The sequence below is a fragment of the Anopheles darlingi genome, chromosome 2 (genome assembly GCF_943734745.1).
Source record: "Anopheles darlingi chromosome 2, idAnoDarlMG_H_01, whole genome shotgun sequence".
NCBI classification, from domain to species: domain Eukaryota; kingdom Metazoa; phylum Arthropoda; class Insecta; order Diptera; family Culicidae; genus Anopheles; species Anopheles darlingi.
The window spans coordinates 23939403-23951102 of record NC_064874.1 but is presented as its reverse complement, the minus strand read 5'-3'; the positions used below and the strand labels follow the sequence as shown (position 1 = coordinate 23951102).

Sequence of the window (11700 nt, the reverse complement as noted above, 5' to 3'; positions counted from 1 at the left end):
CGTCTCATCCTGTTGGAACTACGATGTTTGGTGGGAGCGGGTATCAACAAGCTACCTCATTCTCCTCGGTGAAACAGGTATCTCACACGCGGGAGGTAAAGAATTGAAGTCAAAACAAAAAGAAATCTTCTTCTCGCTGTATTTGTTTTACTTACTGTTCGTACGAGCATGCTGCCTCATGATGGCCAACGATCAACCTACAAGACTTTTTCCTCGGTCAATACCTGATCCAGGACTTTAAAACTAGCCTGCAAGTAACATGGAACCATCAGTCGTCGAACAGCGGTCCTTGTTTACGGTGGCACCGGTTGCGAACAAGATATTCTACTAGCAACGTTCTTCAAGTCACGTGCTGTTCCACGATTTGAATCAACCACCAGAACAGAACCTTAGAAAGATGTCTAAGTCAACGAGCTTCCAACGTTCGTCGCCGCTGCGTATTCCCGTGAAACCGTGCAAGAAGCAGCAGCCGATGAAGCATCATTCCAATGGCGCTGGCGGGGAGGCTGTGCCTCAGGCGGCCAGACAACTGCTCCGGTCACTAAATAACGATCGTCGAAACTCGATAGTGTCCTGCATCAGCATCGGTCGAAACGTACGCCAGACCGCCAATCTGCTCGATCAATCCTGCATGAACCAGTTCGACGACAGTTTCACCCTAGAGATGGACTGCACCGCACCGTTAACACCTCGCCGATCACCCCATCTGAAGCGTCGTGCCTCAATTTCCCTGCTAAGAAAAACTCTCAAGGCAACTAGTGTCAGCACGGGAAACAGGCCAACCGGTGACTACGGTGAGTTGGCCAAAGTCTCCCGCAAAAAGGCCACCAGTGTTCGGAAACGAATGCTGTGCACGATACGCAAGGTGTTCCAGGGGCGATCACGTCCGGGCTACAGCAAACTGTAAAGCAAATCACGTGAATTTCACTGCATCGCGTGCAGCACATACCGATCTGGGAACTTGCAACCAGGTGGGTTTTCTACTGTGATAGTGGTTAAATTGAAAGTTTAATTTATCATAATGCGTCGATGCGGAGAAACGCGGAATTATCTGAAAGGGAGAATTGTTAAGATATCTAGCATAAGAATCGCGATGAATTATTTTATGCAATGTGCGCTTGTTTTGTGTTAAGAAATGAATAAAATGATACTAAGGTTCTACATTGGCTATGCCTATTTTAATCTCGATCTTCCTAGACCGATATAGTGGAAATGAATGGAAAATTGTTTAAAAAATATCCTGAGGCGATGAGTTGGACTTACTTTTCCTGTTTTTGTCTCTACAGCTTGTGCTGCATCGTCTGTACGGTTGATGTTGGTTGTGTTTTTGTATATTTCTTCCTACTAGACTGTCATTGCACATAAAATTATGTTCTTTGTTAACGAAAGTACTTTTGCTGCCTTCTACAGATTTCCCTTATGACGATATGCTCGACGAGGAAGATGAGAGTTCGTATATGATCGGCGGATCACTGAACACTACTGGAAATGAAAAACAAATGTATCCACGTTGCTTTGCGCTGCTTAAAGAATTACAAAAGGGTAACCGCCTGCAAGAGCTAACGATCATCGATCGTGGACGAGGTTTCTACGATGAGCGTGTGGTGCTGGATAACGGAAAAGAGCTGATCAAGGATGAATTACCCCTGAGTGGAATATCCAGTGATAATGGTGATGATATGATCGAGTTACTTCCGCTCGGATGTGAATTACCAACGTGCAGTGACCTGCCATATCAAACGATGGAACGCAGCACTTCTCCCCTCCATCAGGATCGTGGTAATGAGGAGCAGCTTAACGATAGTGAAGAGCTTGAGGAGTTGAGCGCTGGCCAGCGTCGTACTCGCAGAAAACCGTACTCATCAGAGGACGATCCGGCAGAAGCGCTATCAGAGATGTCTGTCCGAGGGCTAAATCTGTTTCGATACGCAGCAAGCCAGGAAAACGGACAGTTCCAGTGTACCGAGTGTCTGAAAAAGGGTGAATACAAAACGTTCAAAAATAAGTACAGCGTTCAGCGACACGCTTTCCTCTATCACGAAGGCACCAAACGAAAAGTGTTCCCGTGCCCGCTCTGCAACAAAGCGTTTTCGCGCCCGGACAAGATGAAGAATCATCAGCGCACAGCTCACGGAATTCCAGCGACCAACTGTAATGTCCAGACCATCCCACACCAGCAGCCACAACAATCACTTGAACAGCTGCGAGCTGGACAATCACTGTTGAGGCAAGATTATCGGTCCGAGCAACAAACGGCAACAGAAAATGCAATGCAGTTACGTCGTCTACAGCAGGAGCAGGATGTGCTAAGGATAAGAAGCGTTGTTAGTAACATTGGTCTTCATCAACTACATCAGCAGCAAGACCTTCAGCAACAATACATGCAACATGCTGCCCACTAAACCACGGTCAGCGCAGAAAACAAAAAAAATGGTTTCATGTCAAACATGAACCACAGTTTCGTTTCCTTGATGTGCCATGTGGAAGTTTAGCGTATAGAATGATTCAGTGAAAATCTATCGATTGTTACACTTTTACAGTTTTTGCAAAGATCCTTTTTATATTTTATTGAAAATTGAATTGCGCAACCGCAAATCAGAGCATTGTCTGATTGCAAGTTATAGTATTTTAATAGTATTCTTATATATCTATTATACTTTTTCAATAATTGAACTGATTTACCCACTTACTGTATATCATAAACTAGTTTAACAGACCTATGATGAATTTAAATGAGCAGAACTACATCCAGTAGAAATGCGAACCTCGAAGCAACGTACTGGATCGGCTATAGTTCGTAAATCATGCCATATACCCAAAAAGGTTGATTATTTCTATATAAATAAGCATGAATTATTAGCTGATTTCAATTTGATCTCAATCTGAATTAATACGGTTTAATGATATGCCTAGAAGTATTGATGGGCTTGGCAGATGTAACGATTTCCTACAAAGTTTGTAATGAGTTACAAACTTGTGAAATCCTTTTCTTGTAAGCAGGGTGCACCAAGTGTAAACCAGCTGGACATAGCCCATCCATCTACCGTGCGAGAAGTACAAAGATTATGCAGAGAACATAGAATAACGAACGCCGTAATTTTTCGTCGTAATCTCCCTCACATAATTGCCGCTGCGAAAACTATTGAACCTCGATTTAAATATATTGAGCGTGAAGGTAGAGGATACACTATGGGTAAGAAAATAGTTAGTCGAATGCGAGAAAGCGTTTAACATCACAGTCAGACTGAATTTGACAATCTATGCGATTTGAATAAGTATTAAGAAATATTCCACGATTGAATTGTAATACTCCCAGAACGTGAAATAAAACAAAGGAACGTATGAATTAAACAAGCTGCCATACATAAAAACCAAAATTATGCTTCACATTCAATATTCAATTCTTTCAGGGATACCTTACCACCAGAAGGTCTATCCCCTAGTGGATACTCTAGTCGCTGGTTTGTATGAAAATTAACCAAACTTGTCCTCATACACAACATATCCACTTGAGCCGAGAATAAATGCCAAAAGCCATAAACCTGTGTTTTATAACCTACCGCATGATGCGACAGCAAAGACCATCGATCCATCGATTGCTCGGTTTCTCGGGTGCCGAATCGATACGTTCGTTGGGACATGCATAGAACGGTGCACCAAATGATGGGAAATTCCCGTGATTTAAGCAGATCGTCCTTCTACCGTTAGCCCACGTCAGTAGCAGCAACAGTAGCGGGTTGTTTGTGGTGGTTGTGAAGGTCCGTCATAGTTAGGTCACACTAGCGGGTGTGGCGAGACGGCAAATTACCTCGAAGGACCCTGTCGAACGAACTACGGGTGGTAACACTCCACTATATCGGGCAAAACAACAAATCGTTCAGAATCTATTGCATCGGGACAACACTTGGTGCTGCAGCACGAATGAGCCGGCATGATCGCGCACTGCTTCAATTATCAATGCAGATCGGGATTCTTACTCCAACACAAGCACTCACACGTGTTCAGGTCAAGGAATACCGCCGGGACTCTTCACAAAGGTACACTGTGTGACAGGAGGTCGATTGAGGGTACTCTTGCGGTTCGGATCAGGTGTTTGGTTAAAATGTTTTCGTATTTTTGGCTTTATTGTAGCCATAAATTTTACACAAATGCCATCCATCCTGCTGAGGAGGAGTCTTTTCAGTGCTTCTGCTTGCGATTTATGAGATGAGAAGGATATAAATTGACCCACAATAATAATTCTTTTATACTATCGAGTAGATCCAAACGATCAATTAATTTACAATCTATCTCTTTAGAATTGGATCTTTTCACTCGTTTGTTGACCTTGATAGACTATTGCAATATCGAAATAAAAGAGAAAGGTGTCCTCCAGGATCGTCTCATGCTTGTATATCTTACTTTGCTGATTTTGCGTCACTTTCATCTAAAAGCAACACTAAGTAGACATAATCATCTAATAATGGGAAAATAGTAGCTTCGCCAATCTGCAAATCAAATTATACTGCACTGTATACTGGACCCAACAAAATGCAAATATAATACAACTAAAACATACAATAGTTCTAAATCTTGGATCATGATCTCCCCTACCGATACCGATAGAGCAAGTGAAACGAAAACGGGAATCAAAATAAACATACAGAATGGGTAGCAGCAGATATTGCCATTTCTCAGGTGTGTTTCGTGTCCTTTTTCTACGCTTTCCATACGCACCCATCTAATACTCTCTCGCAACAAATAGGTGAATGGAGATGAAATATGAATTTCAATTTAGCTTTGTGGATGCAGATAATATCTTTTTCCCGGTTCACGTCTCATCCTGTTGGAACTACGATGTTTGGTGGGAGCGGGTATCAACAAGCTACCTCATTCTCCTCGGTGAAACAGGTATCTCACACGCGGGAGGTAAAGAATTGAAGTCAAAACAAAAAGAAATCTTCTTCTCGCTGTATTTGTTTTACTTACTGTTCGTACAAGCATGCTGCCTCATGATGGCCAACGATCAACCTACAAGACTTTTTCCTCGGTCAATACCTGATCCAGGACTTTAAAACTAGCCTGCAAGTAACATGGAACCATCAGTCGTCGAACAGCGGTCCTTGTTTACGGTGGCACCGGTTGCGAACAAGATATTCTACTAGCAACGTTCTTCAAGTCACGTGCTGTTCCACGATTTGAATCAACCACCAGAACAGAACCTTAGAAAGATGTCTAAGTCAACGAGCTTCCAACGTTCCTCGCCGCTGCGTATTCCCGTGAAACCGTGCAAGAAGCAGCAGTCGATGAAACATCATTCCAGTGGCGCTGGCGGGGAGGCTGTGCCTCAGGCGGCCAGACAACTGCTCCGGTCACTAAATAACGATCGTCGAAACTCGATTGTGTCCTGCATCAGCATCGGTCGAAACGTACGCCAGACCGCCAATCTGCTCGATCAATCCTGCATGAACCAGTTCGACGACAGTTTCACCCTAGAGATGGACTGCACCGCACCGTTAACACCTCACCGATCACCCCATCTGAAGCGTCGTGCCTCGATTTCCCTGCTAAGAAAAACTCTCAAGGCAACTAGTGTCAGCACGGGAAACAGGCCAACCGGTGACTACGGTGAGTTGGCCAAAGTCTCCCGCAAAAAGGCCACCAGTGTTCGGAAACGAATGCTGTGCACGATACGCAAGGTGTTCCAGGGGCGATCACGTCCGGGCTACAGCAAACTGTAAAGCAAATCACGTGAATTTCACTGCATCGCGTGCAGCACATACCGATCTGGGAACTTGCAACCAGGTGGGTTTTCTACTGTGATAGTGGTTAAGTTGAAAGTTTAATTTATCGTAATGCGTCGATGCGGAGAAACGCCGAATTATCTGAAAGGGAGAATTGTTAAGATATCTAGCATAAGAATCGCGATGAATTATTTTATGCAATGTGCGCTTGTTTTGTGTTAAGAAATGAATAAAATTATACAAAGATTCTACATTAGCTATGCCTATTTTCATCTCGATCTTCCTAGACCGATAAAGTAGAATAATGGAATAAATTCCATTGATTGCCTTCACGTGTTCCAAGGGCGCACTCAATGCGGTGCTGGTGGGAAATGCGCCAAAATCCTCTTTAAAGCAGCGTCATTGCAATCACCAATGATGATGACTGGGCCAAGCAGAACCATGAACAGGAATCAGATGGAACAGTACGCAGCGATAATCAACTGGAGCTAGACGCAGCGCAGCGCATCGACATTGCCGGAGTTGGATCGGGTATGTGAAATCCAGCAGATTTGTCACTCGGAGAAAGGATTGGTCACAAAGGTTTTACAAACAGGAAGCTGTTGCACTTCTTCTGGCGGTGGATCTTGGTAAAAAAGAGATCAGGTAAAAGACACGTGCACGTGGCCTAAAAAATCCACAAAACCCGTCCAAGCAACGGTCATCGATTCAAATTCAAAATTAAAAAAGCTAATGTTGCATGCGAGCCAGAAATAAGTATCGTTTAAAATATCGTTCTTTTCGCTCATAGTTTCGATTGTTTCGGTTTACGTTTCGCTTATTTCGTTTTATAGAGGAGTTTCCTTTTTCGAACAAAAAACGCGTTCGATCAAAAAAGTGAGGAATTCTTCAATTTTTTAACAATTTCGCAGGATTCCAGACCAAATTAGCAACATTTGCTACGCCCGCCATTGTTTCTTTTGCAAAAGTGGGTCAGAAAAGTGTTAAAAAAAACTAGGAAAATCGTAACGCGAAAGATCCCCAAAGAAAGAAGACCCCAAAAGATCTCCAAAAAGACCGGGCTGAATCCACAAAAAAGGATTTCAAATCTTTTTACAACACCACTGCTGGAATCACTCTTAATCAGCCCTATCGGATAAAGAAATCTTCGGCCGAGATCCGTATCGAAAAGAAACCGTCGGAACCGGCAAGTGTTACAGTTCGTGATTCTGCAAGGATCTGTTTAACGATCGAGTTATTCTACCAGTCGTTACGGTCTCCTGGAATAAAGATTACGGAGGATAGCCGATACCAATACTAGAACATCAACGAAGACAACAACACCAGAAAAACGCCCAACAACGTTACTGAAATTCACAGAAAATTGGGACATGTGGCAATAGCAGCCGGTCTCTAAGATAGCAGAGGGCTATAAAAATGGAGCTGGAAGAGGCCACCCTAATTACGCCGTTGGCTGGACCCCGGCTATACTGGACTTCACTGACGGTAAGTGTACAGCATCCGGTTTCTGGTAACAAAAATGCTAAACTCTTCTTTACCTTCCAACAATTAGGCCGGAGGTGTCGCAGGGCTAGTGGTGGACGTTGCCTTGTTCCCGATCGATACGATCAAAACGCGATTACAGAGTGAACGAGGATTCCTTGTTTCGGGCGGATTCCGGGGTGTATACAGAGGACTCGCAACTACGGCAGCCGGTAGCGCACCCACCTCGGCTCTGTTCTTCTGCACGTACGAAAGTTTGAAAGTACACCTGCGCGAGTATGCTACCTCTCCCGACCAGCAGCCTTATATCCATATGATTTCGGCCGCGGCAGCTGAAGTCGTCGCCTGCCTCATCCGCGTACCGATCGAGATAGCAAAGCAACGCCGGCAAGCACTGCTACTCAAGGGCAACACATCGTCCTTCGAAATCCTTTACGGAGCGCTCCGGAAGGAGGGTCTCCGTAAGGGTCTATACCGTGGTTTTGGTACGACCGTGATGCGTGACGTGCCCTTCTCGCTCATACAGTTCCCGCTGTGGGAGTACTTCAAGCAACACTGGACCGCGGTTACCGGTATCGCACTGAGTCCGGTAACGGTGGCGATTTGTGGAGCAGTATCCGGTGCCATTGCCGCCGGTTTAACCACACCACTCGATGTGGCAAAGACGCGCATCATGCTGGCCGATCGAACGGATAGTGGACGGATGGGAGGAATGGGCAGCATACTGCGCGGCATCTACCGTGAGCGAGGTATACGCGGTGTGTTTGCTGGCTTCATTCCGCGCGTTATGTGGATCACGCTCGGTGGTTTCATCTTTTTCGGAATGTACGATCTTACCCTGCGGCTGCTAGATGCGAACGAAGAGCGGTAGTAGCGCGCACCAGACGCAGCACGATGCAGACCCTGAAACCAAATAGAGTGGAGGTACAAGGTACTTCCTATTCGTTAAGTAGTGCAATGTTTAGTTGAAGTTAGCATTTATTGTGACCACTGTGTACATAAGTAAATGTATATGGGTGCCGGAGCGCAAAATGCACAAAACACCTCCTATTCCTGTTTATATGGCAAATGATATATCACATAATTACGATTGGATCCTACGGGATCCTGGGATTCACGCTCCTGCCATCGAGATGCAGCATAAGTTATGCACCTTCATTCGTATTGCTTTGCTATTACACTTAATCCAACACCTAATTCTGAGACCATCCATCTAGATTTCCACGAACATCAAACTCACTCAACACTTTCAAAACTAGAACGGTTCATTAAGAACACGTGTACACACTAATTGTATTAAGCAAAGAGTTCCGGACTACTGTTGTATCTGCCAGCAGATGAAGAACTAACGTAGATCGATTTATCGGTGTGGTGAGGCACGTTCCCGATGCGTAACTTTGCACCCTTCAGTAGATAATCCGTCTCACGCTCCTCTCGATCGTCGTCTAGATCGGACGATTCGAAGCTAAAGCTCGGAACGTAGCTGTACTTTGGCAGGATTTTATGCCGCCGTCTTGCCATCAGGTAAACCTACCCGGAAGGATTGGAAATGATTAAAAAGGATCTCCGATAGATACGATGTAAGTTGAGTGCTTTACTCACAATCACAGACAGCAGCACCACGGTCACCAGGACGGCCAGCGGGATGAACAGAAAGTACAGATTGTCCGAGCGATCCGTGTTTCGCTTGACAATGACTCCTTCCGTTACGGACACGACCGTACCGATACTTATGCTAGGACCATCGGTATCACTTGTTTCGTACGTTGCCGTTGAGTTCGTATTCATATTTGCCGTAGCAAGTGATAGCGATAAATTACCGAAAAGAAAATGCCGATGTAAACAAGTGTCGCGCTGTTCTCATTGGTGTTTGATTTGCACTCGGGATCGCACACGCTGAATGTCTGCAAAGAGTGGTACTAGCGGTACGCAATGTAGTGGCCTGCGCGGCGAGCTGGTGAATCGTGTGCGCTCTATTTGCTCTCTGTAATTGAATTAAGAGCCTTCGTGCAAGACAGAAGCCAGGGATTTGGGGCCGGACTCGGGCCGAGCGTTTTCGTTTCCTACAATGTGTTTACTTGGATGCACCTCTTACCAGCGGACAGTGTGATTGGAAGAAAGTGACATTTCTACCACCTTAACGCACACCTGGAACGAACGCATGAATCCCGTGGTCGATGATAAGACCGGCATGCGTGGTGGTGACATTCTTCTGGCGAATTCGCTGGCCTTAGGCAACTGAGCGATCTCGGATACCCTCATCTTCCGGGTGTTCTTCGGTTCTTCGGCTTCGGATGTTGGTTCAATACAAATCTACCAAAATCACGTTTTGTATAGAAACGGTTGAAATACATTTGCTTAGTGTACGATAGTAAAATGAACGATTACACGCTGCGTGCCGCCCGCACAGCGGTGGACTCTGCATAATAACATTGCACAAAAATGTTGTAAAATAGAACTGGTTGTAAATATAAATACATCTTCCATCCGTTTCGGTGGATATACGCGCGGGTGTGCCGTGGACGGGGAATCGAAGACGTATCCGATCCGGTCAAGCCCAACTCCCTCTCTCGCTTCCTCAGTGCCTGTTGGAACTGGATCCAACGGGGTAAAACCGGTTTACCAGCCGGCGCTGGAGTCTTTCCACCTACAGCTCCTCGTACTGGGGACGACTCTTGAGGTACACGTACACGACTATGCACAGGAAAAGCACACCAACCGTCGGCAGGACGATGGTTTTCATTTGCTCACGAATTTTCAAAACTTCTTCTCGCCTTTCCTGGCGCTGCTTGCGGGTTTCCTTCGTTTGGCCACCACGTAGCTTACGCATTTTGTTCGATGAGTAGAGGTAGAAACGTTACACTGTAATTGAAAGATACGGAGGAGATATACTTGATAAGAATGTTGAAGCGGATGGTCTGCCCGACGACATCACCACCGTCGCGACCTTCTAGAAGCCGACCCGCGGAGTGCCACGCTGGAACTCGACCCACTTTGTGATAATCCGCTGGACCAGTGGCACCTGGTCAGGTCAGATTTCTTAGCCTTACCTTTCAACAAAAAACGGTCGAATGGTGGCTAATTTCCTCCGGGTAGGGGCAGGTATTCGTGTTCTCGCAGATGTTTCTTGGTTGGCCTGAACGTTAAAATTGTGCCGAACAAATCGAACGCTTGGGGTGTTGTGATGACCGACACCCTTCGGGAACGTGATGGAGATGGTTTAGTACATGCGTTTTTCTCTTTTCGTACAGAATTATTTTGGAATTTTCGGAAAATTGCTTTCCATTCGTAAATCCATTGAATAGTAAAATATTGGATATGTGAACGTAGAGAAAATTGTTAAATAATTATTCCTTTTTAAACAATTTAACATAACTCAAGCGGCGGAGTTATAAAGCCGACACAGTTATGCAAGTGTTCTTTCTTACCCCTTGTGCGCAAATAGCAAGCTAAATAATGACTAAAAATAAACTAAAATCATTAAACTTTTGAACAAATCGCTAACAATTTTTAGTATTATATTTTGTACACTTTCTAACATGCTACTTTGGAAGAGAACCTATCTTTACTTCGAGTTATCCAGGAAATCCTTTGCTTCGTTAATTTTAGCAGCCAGATACGGGGAGCCGCCACGATCGGGATGATTCAGGAGCATGATTTTTTTATGCGCATCCTTCACCTACAAATAAAAGGATGGTTACGACGCAGGAACCGAATTTCGCAACAGTCATGTTTCGGCATGGACGTCTTTCGTCAGCCTACCTTCGTTTTGGATGCAGAGGGACTCACACCCAGTATAAGCGAGGCTTCTCGTTTGCTCATTTTCGGCTCAAACCCTCCACGGTAGTACTTTGAGTTGGCCATCATTTCGGCGTCGAATTTCGGCATGTTCTTCAGCACTTCCTGCATCTTCGTGGCCGCATTCGGCATTTGGCGCATCAGCATTCGTCCGCCGTATCCAACCGCGGCCAGACCCAGCCCCGCCAGGATGATTGATGTCGACTAAACAGAAGGCAATGTCGCGTTTAGAAATGCTGGTGAGGAGGAAAATAATGAGCTTTTTACCATATTTCGGCCGTATCACGAGCAAAATCGTCAGGAATAAGGCTGGAAAAATCAAAACAAACTGAAGCTGTCAAACAGGGTGACCGCTCAACCGAATTGACAGCGGCACTTGTACTAAATCCAGTTCAGTGGCGTGCCGACGACACGAGCTGTCAATCAACGGCCACTTCCGTTCTTTTTGATCGTGAAGTGTAACCATGGCGGTCGGCAAAAATAAGGGTGTCTCGAAAGGAGGCAAGAAAGGTTCGAAAAAGAAGGTCGTGGATCCGTTCACGCGCAAGGACTGGTACGATGTGAAGGCCCCGAACATGTTCAAGAACCGCCAGGTCGGCAAAACCCTGGTTAACCGTACCCAGGGCACGCGCATCGCCTCGGACGGTCTGAAAGGCCGCGTGTTTGAGGTGTCGCTGGCCGACCTGCAGAACGAGCA

At 45.5% G+C, this 11700-nt stretch overlaps 6 protein-coding genes across 7 annotated transcripts in view; 3 read left to right on the top strand and 3 right to left on the bottom strand.

The window, feature by feature from the left end:
• The first annotated feature begins 1427 nt into the window (after nucleotides 1-1427).
• On the top strand, nucleotides 1428-2584 carry LOC125952246 (uncharacterized). Its single transcript, XM_049681600.1, has one exon. It carries the CDS (start codon nucleotides 1428-1430, stop codon nucleotides 2400-2402), a length of 975 nt encoding a protein of 324 aa, XP_049537557.1. The 3' UTR covers nucleotides 2403-2584.
• A 3619-nt stretch (nucleotides 2585-6203) lies between these two features.
• On the top strand, nucleotides 6204-8254 carry LOC125959707 (S-adenosylmethionine mitochondrial carrier protein homolog). 2 transcript variants are annotated; one of them, XM_049692593.1, is made up of 3 exons: nucleotides 6204-6254; nucleotides 6635-7208; nucleotides 7276-8254. In XM_049692593.1, exons 2-3 carry the CDS (start codon nucleotides 7140-7142, stop codon nucleotides 8074-8076), a joined length of 870 nt encoding a protein of 289 aa, XP_049548550.1. In that variant the 5' UTR covers nucleotides 6204-6254; nucleotides 6635-7139; the 3' UTR covers nucleotides 8077-8254. The 2 variants fall into 2 exon arrangements, with proteins under 2 accessions (XP_049548550.1, XP_049548549.1); XM_049692592.1 differs by lacking the exon at nucleotides 6204-6254 and having other exon boundaries at nucleotides 6583-7208.
• LOC125959708 (uncharacterized) lies at nucleotides 8172-9298 on the bottom strand. Its single transcript, XM_049692594.1, has 2 exons — nucleotides 8808-9298; nucleotides 8172-8735 (listed from the first exon to the last, which is right to left on the bottom strand). The coding sequence occupies exons 1-2, from the start codon at nucleotides 8991-8993 to the stop codon at nucleotides 8502-8504; spliced, it is 420 nt and encodes a 139-aa protein (XP_049548551.1). The 5' UTR covers nucleotides 8994-9298; the 3' UTR covers nucleotides 8172-8501.
• Nucleotides 9299-9538: 240 nt separating this feature from the next.
• On the bottom strand, nucleotides 9539-10414 carry LOC125951742 (single-pass membrane and coiled-coil domain-containing protein 4 homolog). Its single transcript, XM_049680751.1, has 2 exons — nucleotides 10256-10414; nucleotides 9539-10067 (listed from the first exon to the last, which is right to left on the bottom strand). The coding sequence occupies exon 2, from the start codon at nucleotides 10033-10035 to the stop codon at nucleotides 9853-9855; it is 183 nt and encodes a 60-aa protein (XP_049536708.1). The 5' UTR covers nucleotides 10036-10067; nucleotides 10256-10414; the 3' UTR covers nucleotides 9539-9852.
• Nucleotides 10415-10695: 281 nt separating this feature from the next.
• LOC125951741 (mitochondrial import inner membrane translocase subunit TIM14) lies at nucleotides 10696-11342 on the bottom strand. Its single transcript, XM_049680750.1, has 3 exons — nucleotides 11271-11342; nucleotides 10968-11207; nucleotides 10696-10884 (listed from the first exon to the last, which is right to left on the bottom strand). Exons 1-3 carry the CDS (start codon nucleotides 11271-11273, stop codon nucleotides 10771-10773), a joined length of 357 nt encoding a protein of 118 aa, XP_049536707.1. The 5' UTR covers nucleotides 11274-11342; the 3' UTR covers nucleotides 10696-10770.
• Nucleotides 11343-11431: 89 nt separating this feature from the next.
• LOC125951740 (40S ribosomal protein S3a) overlaps nucleotides 11432-11700 on the top strand; it is a 1398-nt gene continuing 1129 nt past the window's right edge. Inside the window, exon 1 of the mRNA XM_049680749.1 lies at nucleotides 11432-11700. This exon is cut by the window's right edge and continues 108 nt beyond it. Coding sequence (XP_049536706.1) covers nucleotides 11468-11700 — 233 coding nt within the window. The 5' untranslated portion in view covers nucleotides 11432-11467.